At 38.7% G+C, this 19198-nt stretch overlaps 1 protein-coding gene across 1 annotated transcript in view; it reads right to left on the reverse strand.

Annotated features, from left to right (window-relative positions):
- The window catches only part of CDH8 (cadherin 8), a 409933-nt gene that overhangs the window by 252393 nt on the left and 138342 nt on the right, over positions 1–19198 (reverse strand). Inside the window, exon 3 of the mRNA XM_070770688.1 lies at positions 18709–19003. Coding sequence (XP_070626789.1) covers positions 18709–19003 — 295 coding nt within the window. The remainder of the gene's footprint in view (positions 1–18708; positions 19004–19198) is intronic.

Below are 19198 nucleotides of genomic sequence, written 5' to 3' on the forward strand. Positions count from 1 at the left end.
CCCACTCCAGTATTCTTGCCTGGAGAATCCCCATGGACAGAGGAGCATGGTGGGCTACAGTCCATAGGAATGCAAAGAGTTGGACACAACTGAGCAACTAATACTTCACTCAGAGAAAACAGACACACGGAGGTTGAAACCAAAAGCAGAAATAAAGGGGGAGAGGTAGAATGGTAGTTTCCTTTGAAATGGATGCTATTTTAATTAGTGAATCTGGTAGGAATAAGATGAGATCTGTTTCAGGCAGATTAGATACTTAAACCTCCCACAGGCACAGATTTACCACTGGTGAAGCTAACCATGGCTTTGACATAGAAGTCTCTCCTTAGCTTAGCTGCCTTGAGCTTGGTGTATAATGAAAGGTCACCCTAAATAACATACTTAATATTAAAGTCACCTTCCAGTGCCAGAACACAAAGGAAAAGAGGGGATGCGAGAAGAGAACCAATAGGGTAAATAAATATAAAAAATCAATATATTCACTGGTTCATTCACCAGTCTTGTAAACTTGGTAGACCTGGTTTCAAGCTTGAATGTAGAGAGAAAACTGACTCCAGAGCAAAAGCAGTGCATGAGTCCAGCTGTATAAAGTACAAAGCAGGCAAAACTTCTCTATGCTTTTAGAAGGATTTGGTTCTTCTGTGGGAACAGCGACAAGAAAAAGGCACAAGAGTGCATCTCGCAGGGCTGGGAACTCTTCTGATTCATCTGGGCGCCGATTACACACGTCTGGTGGGTTTGTGAGCTTGTGCTCTTAACAATATACACACTTTACTGTGTGGATATCACACTTCAGTGCATAGTTTAAAAACATGGGGACTTCCCTGATGGTTAAGAATCTGCCTTGTACTGCAGCAGACACAGGTTTGATCCCTGGTCCTGGAAGATCCCACATGCTTGCAGGCAACTAGGCACAGGCCACGACTACCGAAGCGCTTGAGCCTGGGTGCCAGGCTAAAGAGTCTGTGCGCCACAGTGAAGACTCTGCACGCTACAACCAAGACCCAACACAGCCAAATAAACTTAAATAAAAATTAAAAATCTGTCTGGGGGACAAGAAAATGCACATTGTTGAAAAGCTGAATAGAAATATGAATTGCTGTTTACATTTATGAAAAAGCTAACTGAACCATGCCCTTAGCACTGAATCGAGCAGCAGCAACCATGCTGGATTCAGATCGTATGGTCTTATTATTTCCCTTGCCGTGTGGTCCCCCAAAAGGCTCCTCACAGTGCACTTGCATCAAGTTGACCAGAGCTGTGCGACACCGTAAGAGCAACTCTTAAGATGGATACTGGCACTTCTTTCATTTAGCTTTGACATTGTAACTTGTTACCTACACACGAATGTGTGAGACATGTTTGATATTATTCCATTGTTACTGAATGGTATTAGCAGCCTTAATAATTACACTAGAAGAGCAATAAAAAAAATCCTGGGGTGATTATCATTATTCAGATTCTGTCAAGGTGAGAAAAAGGACAATAAAGACATGTTCAGGAATGGATTTTGCCCTTTGTTTTCCGTCTTGATCATCCAGTTTTTCTTTAATACTAATTTTAAAAAAGAACAAAGCACAGAAGGCTGTAGTAGGATCTGAGAATATAAATGGATACAAGAGTGACACTCCACTCAGCATGAAGAGTCTTTTCAGGCTGAACTCAGAATATTCCTTCTCTCATTGTCTCCTTCTCACTCAGGTTAAGGAGATGCATAGTCCTTTCACAAGTCTGCCAGAAGGGATAAACCACTCCAATTCTTACTTTCCCAAGAATCTAAATTTCAGTTCATTGTTTTTATATGGACAGCAGTCAAACACAGTAAAAGAAAATTCAAACAAAAGATCAAACACCCTCTTATATTAAGAAGACATGTGCCACATATCATTAATATCCATCCATACCATGCCTTGCCCTAAAGTGTCAGGATCTTTTACAAGGAAGACACAACACTGATAGTCAATTCTCTCGGTTCATATAATGAGAAAACTGCACACCATTTGAGTGGATATAAATATTTATCATTTTATACACCGTTTACATAGCCAAGGAGAAAGACATTTCTATCGCTACTCTCTGAAAGGCCAGAACTCCTTGGAATAACTCCTCACAGGGCACCCACAGCATCCAGCAGACAATTTTCTATTTCTTAGGAAATTTTTGTTTTTAAAAAGCTAACTATCCCTTGACCTGATCTTTTTTTGAGTTGTCATACATGGAGAAACAGAAATAACATGGAAACCAGAGATGGGAATTGAGACTCCATGACTCCATGTGTTCCTACTGGGCTTCCCTGGTGGCTCAGCTGGTAAAGAATCCACCTGCAGTGCAGGAGACCTGGGTTCGATTGCTGGGTTGGGAAGATCCCCTGGAGAAGCAAAAGGCTACCCACTCCAGTATTCTGGCCTGGAGAATTCCATGGATACAGTCCATGGGGTCGCAAAGAGTCAGACACGACTGAATGACTTTGACAGTGTACAGTGTATTCCTAGAACCAGACACTAAGAAATCCAACATGAGAAGCATAACTTTTCTGTTTTTCTAATATTAGTATATATTATGAAAGGATGATGTCTACCTGATGGTGCCTAAGTTCACATATTTCCATGTTGAGCTACTTCGAAAGATACTATTTCATTATCTATTTCATTATCTTCTCAGTCCTTATGGAAAATGGCTGGGGTTGAGTTAACTGAACTAGATTGGGTGAAATGTCTATCTGTGTATGAGAACAAAAGAAACCCTTCACAAACTGGCTATCCATACTGTGGTTATCCATACTGCCATCGGGGAGATGGTCCATTCCAAGGGAATAAACACACATGGGTTTGGCTGACATTATTTGGGTGCTCACTACAAGCTGGAAAGAGAGCCTCCATAGATGGTTGTTGACTACCAGATTTTCACTCCTGTATTAATTTTTTCTTTTTTTTCTTTTTTAGCATAGACTTTCAAAAAGCAGAAACAGGCAGAGTAACACTGGTAGTGACAGCTTGGTGAACAGTGTCCATGAACACATTTTCAAAAACTAGAAATAGGAGAACCCATTTTGACTAGAAGAATGGAAAATTTAAAAATCCTCTGGGGCAGCATTTCCCAAAGGCACCAAAATCTGACAACATTTTAAGACAATTCCTATTTACAGCGTGATCACTGGAACTCATATAAGCACATCCATTCATGTCTATATTAATGGATTTTTTTCCTACGATTTCTCCCATTGTTTTCCCTGTTAATGAATGAAGGATGTCTTTATATAATGTTTTAAATATTACTGATAGAGTTTTGTGGCCAATATTTTGGTTAAATCTATTAAAATATATATTAAAACTAAATACATTCTTATTGAAAGATGCATCAGATATACTCCTAGGTATTTCAACTGAATTAAAAACTTATTTCTAAACAAAAATCTGTACATGAATGTTTATAGCAGTTGTATTTATAATTACACAATGTTGGAAACAATCAAAATATACTTCAATAGACAAAAGGATGAACAAAATATGGTAACCCATACAAAGGAATACTATTTAGTATATACTGAGCACTCAAGAATTGATGCTTTTGAACTGTGGGGTTGGAGAAGACTCTTGACAGTCCCTTGGACTGCAAGGAGATCCAACCAGTCCATCCTAAAGGAAATCAGTCCTGAATATTCATTGGAAGGACTGATGTTGAAGCTGAAACTCCAATACTTTGGCCACCTGATGCCAAGAGCTGACTCATTTGAAAAGACCTTAATGCTGGGAAAGACTGAAGGCAGGAGGAGAAGGGGATGACAGAGGATGAGATGATTAGATGGCATCACCAACTCAATAGGCATGAGTTTGAGTAAACTCCGGGAGTTGGTGATGAACAGGGAGGCCTGGCGTGCTGCAGTCCATGGGGTCACAAAGAGTCAGACACGACTGAACGACAGAATTGGACTGACATAATATTTTATTATATTTATAGGATATTTTAGAAAAGACAAAGATATAAAGTCAATAGGGGGTTAGAGAATGAGGAAGTTAATAGGTAAAGCTCACGGCTTTCTTTAAGGTAGGAGAACTATTCCATCTGATACAGTAATGATGAACATGTGTCACAATGAACTTATCAAAATCAATAGCACATGAAAAATTTAATACATGTAGATTCAAAAAAATGAGATGTGGAGTTTCCCACGATGGACTTCAAACTGTGACAAAATAATATAATTATGTTACCACTGTATTTTAAAAACTCAAGTGGATAAATACATCTCCACACATATTTGTCCTCCCTCTATCATCTGGGAGAGTCTAAAATCAAAGACAATCCAGCAGCAACAAGTGCAATTAGCATACTTCGCTTCTAATGGCCCCAACAAAAGGAACCAGGGCTCCTTGGAGATAGAGGTAATTCCAGAAGTGGGGCAATAAATACACAAGATGAGCCTGAGGCCTCCTGCGCATCAGCAGGTGGACTTCTCTGGTGGTGCAGTGGATAAGAATCTGCCTGCAATGCAGGAGACCCAGTTTGGTTTTTGGATCATGAAGATCTCCCGGAGAAGCAAATGACAACCCTCTCCAGTATTCTTGCCTGGAAAATCCCATGGACAGAGGAGCCTGGCAAGCTACTATCCATGGGGCAGCAAGAGTCAGACACAACTTAGTGACTAAACAACATTGATAATGTCACAAAATGTCAGTTTTCCTCCCCCGACACTCTAACCCATCAGACAATTCTAAAATGAGGGAAATTCTACAAAAATACCTGACCAGTTCTCCCTACAAGTGTTAAAATGTAGTGTCAATATCAATTCATTAATTTTAAAAAAGTTTACCACACTAATGTAAGATGTTAATATTGATAATAGTGAAATGTGGGTGTGAAGGTATATGGGGACTCTATTATAATTTCACAACCTTTCCATAAATCTAAAACTCAAATTCAAAGTTTACTTAAAATGAAAAGAAGCTCCACACACTTAAGCATATGATTTTTTATTTTTTAAAAACATCCCATAGCTGGGAACAGATGTTCGCTCCATATGTATCCAAAGATATGACCTTAAGTCAAGGCTTATACAGGGACATGATAATTCTAGAAGAGAGAACACTGGTATCCAATTTAACAAGTCTCTGGTTTTGGATTTTGATCCTAAAGCCTCCTAATTAAGTTAATATGGCCACACTAAACCACATTAGTCCTCTAGGGTTGCCATAACAAAACACTCCAGCCTAGGTGACTTCTACAACAGGAGTTAATTTTCATACAGTCCTAGAGGCTGGGAGTCCAAGTTCAAGGCGCTGGCAGGGTTGGTTTCTCCCGAGGTCTCTCCTTGGCTTGCAGATGGTTGCTTTTCTTGTGCCTTGTCACACAGCGGTCCTTGTGTTCATATGTGCCCCTGGAGTCTCTGTGTCCAAATTCCTTCTTCTGGTAAGGACACCAGTCAGACTGGACCAGCGCCTGCCCATTTGTCCTCACTTAACTTTAATCACCTCTTCAAGGGCCTTACCTCCAAATACAATCTCATTTGAAGGTCCTGGGGGTTAGAGCTTCAGTACATTAATTTTGTGAAATAGAACTCAGCCCACAACACAAATAAATGTATATCTGTATTTTTTTCAGTAAAGATATGATAATAACATGCAACCAACAATATATAAAGTTTTACATAATACATAATGTGCACTGATAACACTAGACATATATAATGCTCTTTTCCAAAAATCTACGCAGTGTTTTCCACAGGACCCAGCCTACAACGGAAGCTAAATAAAGTGTATCTGTCATGGTTTTGTTTTCGATAAGTTTAGCTACACTGGGATTATTTTTCTAGAATTCCCTTTCCTATGTTTGTCCTGGTTAGGTTTGGCGTGAGCTGTTGCAGGCAGAAGTGGAGAAGGCAGACACAACATCATTGAAGGATATTGGACACTGGGGCAGTGCATGCCTGACTCAGCAGGTTCTCAAGCACACCATGAGGACAGGGAGCAGAATCCAGCTCACGGCTCCTTAGGCAGCTCTAGGCTGTGCTCCTCCAGAATGCCCACGTCCTGGCCCAGGTCCAGCCCTGTGACCAAGGGCATCAGCTGCTCCTGCAGGAACACTGAGGTGGAAGTGTCAGGTACAGGCTCCTTTTGGATTCCAGTGTATTCCTGGTCTCTTCCACTTCACTTCTGGTTTTCCTTCCTGTCACCCAGTGCAGAGACAAGAGCTTGTCTATCAACTCTACTGTTGTATATAGTCTCATCTCTATAACCACTCCTTCCTTACTCTGTGGACTGCTAGTTTCTCTGCATGCCTGATGTTGTTGTTCAGTCCCTAAGTTGTGTCTGACTGTTTGCAACCCCATGGACAGGCAGGCCAGGTTTCCCTGTCTTTCACTATCTCCCAGTTTGCTTAAACTCATGTCCATTGAGTCAGTGATGCCATGCAACCATCTTCTCCTCTGTCGCCCCCTTCTCCTCCTGCTCTCACTTTCCCAGTGTCAGGGTCTTTTCCAGTGAGTCAGTTCATGGCGTCAGGTGGCCAAAGTATTGGAGCTTCAGCATCAGCTCTTTCAATGAATATCCAGTGTTAATTTCCTTTAGGATTGACTGGTTTGATCATTCTTGATGAGGAGCTCTTATTTTTACCCATCATAAGACTTTGAGTATATTTTAAGCTTGTGTGCCTCAGTTTTCTCTTTTAAAAAATAAAAATAATAAAATTCACTTCATAAGGTTGTTGTTAGGATCAAATGAATATACATGAATAGTGTGTTTGGCATAAACTTTTAAATATTAATCTCTGTGTAGTCCTAAAACAATTATTCATCATGCTAACCTTAAGTGACTTAACATTGCTTTGGATTTCAGAAGAAACACATATGAACATCTCAAAACCTATTCCAGAGACCTTTATATAGTGAAGTTCCCCTCTCCTGCCCTCGTGTATTTCTTGAACTTAAACCACTCTTGCGGCTTGCAAAGATTCATAATTGGTATATAAAGACGAAATCCAGAAAGTCTGACATGGTTATAAAGAGAAGACTCCTTGGTGTCATGTTCCCTGACAAAAAGAAAATGAATAAAATCATCTTCAACACTGGCACAAATATGATTATACTGACTTTAAAGTCTTCTAGTACAGACACCAGACACAAGGAAGAAAGCCTTGTTCGCTTAGAATCAGACATGAGTCTGAGACAATCCGTATGTTCCCACTTACAGCCTCATAATGTAACTTTTTTTTTAGGGTATCTAATTATAATATCAAATACACACACACACACACATGCGAACTTGCATTTCTTTCCTCCATACATCTACATACTTAACTTTATCCTCAGTTCTTTTAACAGCTTATATATCTTCTTTACCATTTTTTTATGTACATGTATACTTTGTTTTATTAGGCTTCATAATACTGCATGTTTTGATTTTTTTTTTTTTTTTTTTACAAATTAGAGGTATGTGGCAAACCTGTGCTGTCAGATGATGATTAGGTCAGCATTTTTTAGTAATGTTTTAGAAATTAAAGTGTGTATACATTTTTAGATATAATGCTATTGTATACTTAATAAACTACAGTATAGCATAAACATGACTTTTATATACACTGAGAAACCAAAACATTTTGCAACTTGCTTTATTGCAGCAGTCTAGAACCCAACTGGCAATATCTCTGAGGCATGCCTGTATTGATCTATATGCTTATCTATGCATGTGACTATCCTGCCATTTAAATTTCATCATATTTTTCTTTATGTAACATTACTGATAAGAATAGAAAAAATGGCATATATGTCACATAACTGTGATTGCTAATCAACCAAAGAATAAAAGCAATTTGGGCCTAAAACTCAAATAGCAATTTTCCAAGTCCAGTGAATCCAGAAGCACAATTATTAAGTCCACTATGCACAAACATAAAAATCAAAGAAATAATATTAAAAAATGTTCAAACTCTAGGAACCCCTACCAGCTCTGAGAGGTAAGGAGGGCATGACATACTTCAAAAAGATATTGACAAAGGTGTCCCACATTCATTTTCAGCCAAGACTTCAGGATTTCACAAATGCGTGTTTCAGAGCTGCCCTGACATGCAGTGCATCCCTTTCTCTGACAGGCGAATGTGGGCAAAGGCTGAACTCTATATGCTTTTTCTCTCTAGCTCCTTTTAATTCATGATTTTCTGAAATGGGCATGTAACAAAAAGTCGTAACACTGTAGGTATTGATGCTAATACACAGAGCTCTAGACACAAACATGGCTTGAATAACTTAAGAATGATTTGCCCTTTTGCCTCAAAAAATCAATAAATGTGTTGAATCCTAAAATATCCATTCTTATCAATCTATGAGGACAAAGAGATAGAAAGACAACAGGGTCATGGAACTGTCTGGGTAGAATTCCACCTATGTTTCTTAAACTTCCATCTGCAATACAATGTTTTTTGTTGTTGTTGAGTGTTTTGATTTTCCTTATAAGTGCAGGTTTACTGATATGAGAATACCTCTCAGTACTTCAAGTACCAGAAGATTACTTGAATCAGAAGCAGTAGATGTCTTATCTTTTCAGAAGGGTTCAGGGTAGACTTGGATGAAGTATTATTCATCATAGAAAATCTACCAACAGGGAAGTGGGTGTAATTTTCAGAGAAGTTACCCAATGTATCCAGAAATAGAAAAATAAAAAATCTGAGTAGATGGACTCCCCTGGTGGTCCAGTGGTTAAGAATAAGCCTGCCAATACAGGGGATGTGCGTTTGACCCCTGGTCCAGGAATAGCCCACATCCCACAGGTCAACTGAGCCCATGCGCTGCAAGTACTGAGCCCATGTGCCAGAACTAGTGAAGCCCGTGCACCCTAGAGCCTGTGCTCCCCAACAGAAGAGCTCCCCAATGAAGAGCCCACACACCACGACTAGAGAGTGGCCCACGCTCGCCACAGCTAGAGAAAGCCAGCACACGGCAGTGAAGACCGAGCACAGCCAAAGATAATAGAAGACATATTTCTGAAGAGCTTAAAGAAACAATACCAGGATAATTAAACTGAGTTTAATTTGATAATCAAATTGAGTTTCATTGTGAGTGAGCACAAGGATAAAATGGAGGGAAAAAATAAAAGGGAAAGAAACAGAAAGTTAGCTTTAGCCACTGTTATGAATAGGCTAGGAATCCATTGTATAATTGGTATATTGAGTGGATGACCTGGTTGATATGAACAGGTTGATCTCAATGTTGCCGCCACTCAGATACTGTAAATGCTGAGTCAAAGGTTTAATTTTAATCTTCAAAATCACCAATTCAAATTAAGAGATACTCATGAATGGGAGATACAGGTCTCTAAATTAATCCCATCCCACAGGGAATTCCACTCTTTTCACCAGTTGGGATGGCGTTAAGGACAGAGTGTTTCCAATAGGTTCAAGTTTCAGGTATTTATGGAATTGTTGAAATATATTTTCATGTAATATTCTATTATATAGAACAACAGTGACACCAATATTACAACTTGTAAAATCAAATGAGGTATTTATAAGATTCTCTTTTGATTTATACCATACTGAAAAAAAATTTACTGGCTAATGATTGAGAATTCATCTTCTAGAAAGACTTCGAAGATTTCTGGTGTTTCCATGAAATTCCTAAGTCAACAGTCCAAATCTACAAGAAGAGACCATTGAAAACGTCCAGTTTATGTTGGCAATGAAACCCCGAAATAGAGTTGGGTCTGGAGTTCCTGAGGCAGACCTAAAATGAGTAGTTCTATAATTTTAACTATTTTCAAAGTGACTCTAGAAGGTAGATTTCTATATAAGTTTAATAACTTCCCTAAGCTATCCTATAGGAGAAGGAAATGGCAACCCACTCCAGTGTTCTTGCCTGGAGAATCCCAGGGATAGAAGCCTGGTGGGCTGCTGTCTATGGGGTCGCACAGAGTCGGACACGACTGAAGCGACTTAGCAGCAGTAGCAGCAGCAAGCTATCCTATAATAGAAGTAAATGTCAGCCCACTCCAGTACTCTTGCCTGGAGAATCTCATGGACAGAAGAGCCTGGTGGGCTACAGTCCATGGGGTTGCAAGAGTCAGACCCAACTTAAAAACTAAACCACCATCACAAGCTATCCTATCTGCATTCACATATTTGAGTTGATATTTAGCCCATAGAACATTAAAATTAAAGATATCAGATTATAAGTTGACCAAAAAATAGTAAGAATCCCATTAGAAACAGTACAATAAATTGATTGTATATTGTTATCACTTAATTGATTCATAAAATGTCCCCTTACGGTTTAGAGAGTACAGAGGAGTAAGCATTAAAGCAAAATTTGATGGAAGGAGTTTTCTCTTCACAGAAGCCTTTCAAATAAACCTTGTTTATATCCCCATGATTATACACCAATCTTGTTCTTAGCCACCATGTAGAAATTACAATGCCTTTTGGAAGACTAAGTGGTTTTAGGTACCTCTCACAGTTTATTGCCAGTAACTTTCCCATTTGTATACTCCAGTAATTTCTAAGCCATAGATCAATTAGGGAGACCTTTGGGAATCACCAAAATCTGCACATCAGAAATCACTGCTTCATTTTTATCATAAGATACAAGAAAACATTCAGTTACTATACCAACTGTCTATGTAGTCCCTGGGGTTGCAAAGTGTCAGACACGACTTAGCAACTGAACAACAGGAACAATGCAGGTCCCTTCCTTCTGCAGAACAGAAACTGTACAGTCCTTTCCCTTCTTGGAGTTTGGAAACCACAGCTGTTACAGATACTGATACCAGGTAGAGCAGCTGGATTTCTTCGAAAAGTGTTTATTTCAATCTTCATGATTTCCCACCCATGTTTTCCTAAAGAATTTCAAATTTGTTTGTCACTCTGTATCAAATATGACAAAAACGATAATCAAATCCATCAAGATATGTTTTTCTCTCTCACTTTGCATCTCTCCTTTAAAATAGAGAAATGCTACCAAATCTTTTCAAAATCTAGCCGAGAGAGAGAAGGAAAACCACCTCCACATTATGAAAAAGATGTATGTTAGGTTTAAGACAGTTTGTCAGTATGAACATCTTTTGATCTTTTAAGCCTCTGTAACATAAACTGCTTCTTTAATAATAAAAAATATGAAAATGAATTTCTAATTATTAATTGGGGAAACTTCTTTTTATGGGATGAAAATGTCTATCGGGCAGGGACAAGAATAACAAGCTAATGCATATAAGCTAGAGTCATCATAATTTTTAATTTGCTCTTTAGAAATTGCAAATTTGACTATTTAGCTGCATGTTAAATTAACATGTGACCTAACATAGATTCAAAATTCTCTTCTCATTAGACATGTGTTTTTATAAGTTTCATAGTATAAAATTATGCAGTTTTTCAAGATACTTTTTAAAGATAGTTTCTGGGATCATATAAATGTCTGAAATCTCCAAAAGGGCATAAAATATGAATTTATCCAATTCTTACATACTAATACTCTAAACAGTCTGATGTAAGACAATCATTTTACTTTCTTTAATTTGGTGTTTACCAGTTAACTTTGATTTTTTTTCAGTAAATCTATTTTGAGCACAGGTTGGAGCCACTGCCACAGGTCTGTTGTACAACTGAAATACACAAGAGAATAGAATTTGAGAGTATCATATAGTTTCCTGCCTCCATTCCTGACTGCCTGCCACCTAAACAGTTCATTCCAAAAGCCATTAAGTATGGCTGGGCGAGTAAGAATTCACAGAAAGGCAGGAAGGTGGAGGTAGAGTGAAACGGCGATAAACATTTGTGTCAGTGAGTCAGGGGACGAGCAGAGCAGCAAATGAGAACACTTACTACAGCAGTGAGGGGTGATGCTAACACCAAATACATCAAGGGAAAAGAAACAGGGTTCTCACTGTTGGAGAAAAAGAAACAATTAGAATGAACCTTGTGGTGTTGCTTTGGCATTGGAGGTATAGAGATGAACTCATGGTAATGCATGTAGGGGTGTAGATTTGATCCTTTTGCTATAAGAAGACTTTATTAGGACAACTGGAGACATCTGACTAAGGTGGGTGCATGCACTAGCAATGGTGTATCACTATTAATTCCCTAATTTTGAAGGTTGAATTGTGTTTGTGTAGAAAATCATCCATGTGGCAAAGACTGATTGAAGAATCTCACGGTGATGGGGTATCATCTCAGCAATGCACCCTCTAAAAGTTGAGGAAACATTAATTTGGACTACAACTGCAACTTCTCTCTAAGATTAAATGTATTCCAAATTAAAAATGGTGAACAACACAAAAGACATAGACTGTATTTTACATGGGCCTTGGGTTTGAAGACGTTTACCATAAAAAAGTCTTCCCAGGTGGTGCTAGCAGTAAAGAAGCCACCTGCCAATGCAGGAGACAAGAGACACGGGTTTCATTCCTGGGTTGGGAAGATCCTCTGGAGGAGGGCATGGCAACCCACTCCAATATTCTTGCCTGGGGAATCCCATGGACGGAGGAGCCTGGTGGGCTACAGTCTATGGGGTTGCAAAGAGTCAGACACAACTAAAGTGACTTAGCACACATACACATACCAAAATAGAACAAAATTACACAGAAAAGACATACTACTAATGGTAAGAGAAGACAGGAGAGTGAGAATAAAACATAGAAGGGTCAACACTAAAACTACTCTCAAATGTTAACACTTTACCTTTGGCTGAGTCACTGTTTCAAGTAGAGTAAATCCCCTTGCATATTATGTACTGACATCCATAACCTCTATAGTTATGATCCTTCGCAAAGCAATGAGATTTTCCTTTCCAAAATAAATTTTACTAAGTAACCTCTTGACCTTCTGATTTTTTGATTAATATTTTTTGATGGAGAGTGCATTCTCTTTTACAGTCACCACCAGGAAATCCAGAGTCAATCCCAGTTATTCTCTTTAGTTTTTACTTTAATATTAACAGCACTTCAGCCCCAGTTATTCACCAAATGGCTCTCAATTAATTTTACTGTGATTTGAATTTCTATGTGATATATTGTTCTTATATTTTTAACATGCTGATATTCCTATTTTTAAAACTGTGTAAGATTTCACCCACACTTCTCTTTGTCCAACTCCTGTCTTCTTTGTCCAGCTCCTCAATTTAATTTGGAAAGTATGCTAACCTAAAGAGCTCTTCCACCTTGGAAAAACAGTAATTATTATTGATAGGCAACAGAATCATTAGGCAGTGGAATTATAGAGCATATATAAGTGAATTTCTCTAGAGATATTATCAAAGTTTAGAATAGCATACTGGTTAAAACCTTGGAAAGAAGAGCCACATATCTGGATTCAATCCCAGCTCCACCATTTAATATCTCAGTTTGGATTATTTTCCCCACTTTTCTGATTAAAAATAATGAATAGAAAAGTTAATATCAGTACTAATGTTAAAAGACTGTTGTGAATATTGCACACTTTTAACAGCATTGGGAATATAGCAACTTTTTTAATACACATTGATCACCATTATAGAAGCCTTGCATCTCAAAGAAAACTAAGAAAACCTCCAGTGCCATGTTTTATACAACTTTGCACTCAACAACAGTCATTCATACCAGCTCAAGTCCTACTTGGCTTTCTCATCCATCCCTTTATCTCCATCTTTACTAATATACCCTTTAGAATACAATAGGGTTCATTGCAATGTATGCAATTGTGAAACACAAAGTTAAGGCTTCTTGAGCAACTTTTCCTTGACTAAGGCATTCACAGGGCTCCCCTCATAGTTCAGTTGGTAAAGAATCTGCCTGCAATTCAGGAGACCCGGTTCAATCCCTGGGGAAGATCCACTGGAGAAGGGATAGGTTACCCACTCCGGTATTGCAGGGCTTCCCTGTGGCTCAGCTGGTAAAGAATCCACCTGTGATGCGGGAGACCTGGGTTCGACCCCTGGGTTGGAAGATCCCCTGGAGAAGGAAACAGCTACCCACTCTAGTATTCTGGCCTGGAGAATTCCTTGTACTATCTAGTCCATGGGGTCGCAGAGTCAGACATGACTGAGCGACTTTCACTTCACTTTCAAGGCATTCGTATCATATACACAATTTATTGAATGATACTAGTATAAGCAGCTCAAAGACGGTTGTTTGTGAAGAAACAAATATCAACTGAGCACCAACTCTATGGCTATGCCAAGTAATTCGAATATACTCATTGAATTTTTCCAAACATATTTTCTTGGTAAGGATTCTTATGCACGCTACACAGAGAAGGTAAGGCTTAGATGGGTTATATCACTAACACAGGTAGAAAGCAGATTTGCAGACAAATTATCCGAGATTCTATTTCCAAGCTAAATATAGAGTTCATTTTACCTGAACCCAGGGGTGGATGCAAGAGATGAGAGTTTGATGTCTGGGTTGGGAGGATCCCTTGGAGTAGGAAATAGCAACCCACTCCAGTATTCTTGCCTGAAAAGTTCCATGGACAGAGGATTCTGGTGGGCTATAGTCCACAGGGTAGCAAAGAGTCAGACGCAACTCAGCATAGGTGTAAAAACACAATCAGGGTCTACAGTCCTTCACTCCAATATCCAATAGCATAAAAATATTTAAAGTGTCTGGAACGTATTAAGTGTGGGCAAATTTTCACTGAAAAGCCAACTTTAACCTTGCTAGCTTGGGATCCACAGTAAAAATCAGACAAGCTCACACATCTATCTTTACGCAGTATTGCTATAAAAGTGAATTCTCATCAAGTTCTGAAATAAACAGTAGAATATAAAAGAGCTCTGCCTCCAGTTTCCAAATAAGATACTTCTAAAATAATTTGGCTGCCATTTGGGCAAATATATATGTGTGTTTTGTCTTGACAGCCTGTCAACTGGCAGACAGTTTTGGAATATCACATTCATTTCAATGTAATATTGGTAAATTTCTCAATTATAATTTTATTTTTCTCTCTCTGCAACAGTGAAATCCCCCAGTCCTTGCTGGCATTCTTCAGGGTGTTCAGGTGCAGGTTTTGGCATTTCTGCAGTAGCAAAGGAAGAAAAATGAAAGAAGGAAGGCAGGGAGGGAAGAGGCAGGCTGGAAGAGAACAGTGGTGATAGGGAGAGAACAGAGATAGGAGCTGACCTTCATCCTGATATTCACCTTCATGAGAACTGAAGGGAATAATTCACACTTGACAATAAAATAGTGCAGCTGCCTCTTCCTCCTTTAAGCAGAGAGGCTGGAGTCAAACAGAAACCAGACGCCCGATGCATAAACTCGATACAGGGGAACAGTCTAAAGGTAATACGGGAATGAGATTAATAAAAATAATTTTATAAACCACACCTACCAATTATTGAACACTTACTTACTTTATGGCATGCCTTTACCTTGTATTTCATCAAGCGATTCTCAAAAACTGAAAGCAAGATAGAAGTTGTTATCTTTGCATTGTGGCTAAGGGAAATAAGCAACAGTTTCACCTCCTTGAATTTCAAAGTCAAGCAGATATTCAAAATTTCATCCATTTGGTTTCAAAACCCCCTTCTTTCAACTGCAGCATATTCCATGTGGTTTTCAGCAGAGATGTAACAAGCTAAGCATTTTTAAAATAACTATGTAAGTTAGTGTAGATTATTTCTTTTATAAAGAAGTACTATACTATATTGTAAATATAGTATAGTATTGAGCAGTATAAATATAGTATAAATACTATACTATATTTATAAAGAAATACTATAGTATATTGTAAACATAGTCTAGTATTGAGCAGTATAAATATAGTATAAATACTATACTATATTTATAAAGAAATACTACAGTATATTGTAAACATAGTCTAGTATTGAGCAGTATAAATATAGTATAAATACTATACTATATTTATAAAGAAATACTATACTATATTGCCATACTCTTATAAAGAAAAATCTTTCAGATAAAGGAACAATGTATAGGTCCACATACACATTGTGTTATATAGCTAATAATATCTTTAAATTCCTTTCCTTAGGAGAAATTGACCATGACGTTTGTAGAAGTCTGTATTTTATTGTTTTCCCTCAGCGTATTTATCAGGGACATGACTCATATACACAGGAATGGAAGCCTCTGACACATCTACAATAAATAGGTATAGACTTGGCCATTAAAGATGTAGAAATTATAATAATGAGGAAAAAATAGCAGCTTTCTGTTGATCATTTATTCGTAATTAAGTATTCTGTATGTGGGGCTTCCAGGTGGCTCAGCAGTAAAGAATTAATCTGCCAATTCAGGAGACGTGAGTTCTCTCCCTGGATCAGGAAGATCCCCTGGAGAAGGAAATGGCAGCCCACTCCAGTATTCTTGCCTGGGAAATCTCATGGGCAGAGGAGCCTAGCAGGCTACAGTCCATGGGGTCATAAAGAAGTGAACACGACTTAGTGATTAAACAACAACAATTCTGTACGTATTGCAAGTGGTAATGGTCCTTTAAAATCACCTTACACTAACAGAGACACACTCATAAATTTAGAGATCAAACTTATGGTTGTCGGGAATGAACGGGGGATGGAAGAGTTTGGAAGTGTGGTGGACAGGTACACACTGCTATATTTAAGATGGATAACCAAGAAGGAACTGCTGTACGGCACATGGAGCTCTGCTCAGTGTTATGTGGCAGCCAGAGGGGAGGGGAACTTGGGGGAGAATGAATACACGAGCTTGTGTGGCTGAGTCCCCTTCTCTGTTCCACCTGAAACTATCACAACATTGTCAATCATCTATACCTCAATACACAATAAAAAGGTTTTTTTTAAGATGGATTAGGCAAGTTCTCTGCCCTAAATAACTTGATGAAATAAGAAGCAAATAAAAAGAAAGAAAGAAATGTAGTATTTCTCAGCTCCTGTTTACCTGTCAGAATTTAAAAGAAGTATGAACATGAAGGTGTTTTTGATCATTTGTGGGTTCCTTTCTGTTGTAGTAGTGATGGAAGAGAGAGAACTTCCTGCTAGAAATCCCTAGAAGTTTCCCACAAACTTTTCCTAGAAAAAGTATCATTTCAGCCTACCATAGAGGAGTGACTTGATTTTGATAAGAAGGGAAAAAATACATAAAAGTAGGATTCTTCACACAAGAAATAGACAAAATAGAGTCTTGGTAGAAGAAATACACTGGTAAGATGTGAACACCTTTAAGTCAATTCTGATTTGCTGCTGCAATGAGTGCATTTACCAAAGTTATAGTGTAGGTTAAAAAATAAGAGATCAAATTAAGCCAACCTATTTACCTAATTTGGGTTTTTGATTTGTATCTCTATTTGTGTGTGTGTATGTGTTTTATCACATTATGTTCACCTACTTCTAATTTATGTGATTTTGCTGTGATACTGGGAGGGATTGGGGGCAGGAGGAGAAGGGGACGACAGAGGATGAGATGGCTGGATGGCATGACCAACTCAATGGACGGGAGTTTGAGTGAACTCCGGCAGTTGGTGATGGACAGGGAGGCCTGGCGTGCTGTGGTTCATGGGGTCGCAAAGAGTCGGACACAACTGAGCAACTGAACTGAACTGAAATCTTTATAGGTTGCCTTAAATGCAGTTTGAAACAAACTAGACTATCCATTCCACTATATGCTTAGGAATGACTTTGGTGATCTAGGGCCCTGGATCTTAGATTCTGTCTACTACTTTTGTCAGACAAAGAAGAACTCTAAAATTCCCTTTTATCCTGGTACAAAGTCCTGGGTCAGGAATTCCTGTATCAAGGCCAGAGTTTGGGGATGAAGTGAAGCGAAAGTCTCTCAGTCGTGTCAAACTCTTTGCAACCCATGGATTGTGGCCTGCCAGGCTCCTCTGTCCATGGAGTTCTCCAGGCCAGAATACTGGAGTGGGTAACTGTTCCCTTCTCCAGGGAATCTTCCCAACCCAGGTATCAAACCCAGGTCTCCCGCATTGCAGGTGGATTTTCTATCATCTGAGCCACCAGGGAAACCGGAGAATACTGGACTGGGTAGTCTATCCCTTCTCCAACAGATCTTTCCAACCCAGGAATCGAACTATTGTCTCCTGCATTGCAGGCAGATTCTTTACCAGCTGAACTACCAGATAACACTGATTTGGGGATAAATAAGCAAATACAAAAAAAGGAAGAAAAAGGTAGGAAACCGTGTTTTGAAATAAATGTTGTTCTGTAGAGTATAATGAATATTTCAATGGCTCATAAAAAGTGGGAGTGAGTCATTGGTGATAGCAAGGATTCTTTTAAAAGTTCAGTTCAAGTAAGATAAGCACAACACACAAGCCTCTAGTAGCTGATTTCCTAATCCACTCTAGACTCTACCCACCAGCTCAGTGAAATATCTGGCTGACTACAGACCTAGACACTTTTCTATTTCTCTATGTGCTATATCTGCATGTGAATACACACAAACAAATAATTAAACATCAAGCAAATATCAATAGGATTAGTCTGGCATGTTGGAACAAATCTTGATAAATCCGCCTCAGTAACAATACTCGAACTCCAGGTCTATGAGAGGAATACAAATTCAGCCTATTGAAGTACTGTCGTGCAAGGAGAGAGATTTTAATAAAACTGCTTCGTCAGTTCCTATTACTCAGGGACTAAAGCTATTGAGCTGTGGAACTGAGGCCAAAAATGGGGATTTGGAAATGCAAATTAGAGATAAGACGGTAATAAATGTCTCTTATTCAGTCACACACTATCCCTGATGCCAAAAGCTATTTTAAAGATGATTCTTAATAGTTCTGTGAAAATGGAAGCATACATACCCAAAATGGACATCTCTGGCACAGTGGCATGATAGGGTCCGTTGAGAAACTCTGGGGCATTGTCGTTGATGTCTTGGACTTTAATAATAAATTCAGACGGAGGTTCAAGAGGCTTATTCGTCTCCCAGTCCACTGCCTGAGCGGTCAGGGTGTACTCAGCTTTTTCCTCTCGGTCAAGTCTTTTTATAGCATGGATATCTCCTGTTACGTCATTGATTTGAAAGATAGTCCCAGCTCCATCGCCTGACAGGATGTATTTGATTTTTTTGCTCCCAGGATCCAGGTCTGTGTGTAGCTAAAATGAAAGGGGACATTGGTTAGTGAGGTGGCAATTTGCAAAGTATGTTTTAAATACCTCCTGTTTCAATATAACATTGTTTCTTTCTACAGTGATTATAACTTCATCAATTTCTGCCAACAGTAGCTGCACAGAGAGTCTGTGCAACTGTCTGTATATCAAGTACAGTATATGAGAGTCAAACAAATATGT

This window comes from Bos indicus, chromosome 18 (assembly GCF_029378745.1).
Source record: "Bos indicus isolate NIAB-ARS_2022 breed Sahiwal x Tharparkar chromosome 18, NIAB-ARS_B.indTharparkar_mat_pri_1.0, whole genome shotgun sequence".
Lineage (NCBI taxonomy): Eukaryota > Metazoa > Chordata > Mammalia > Artiodactyla > Bovidae > Bos > Bos indicus.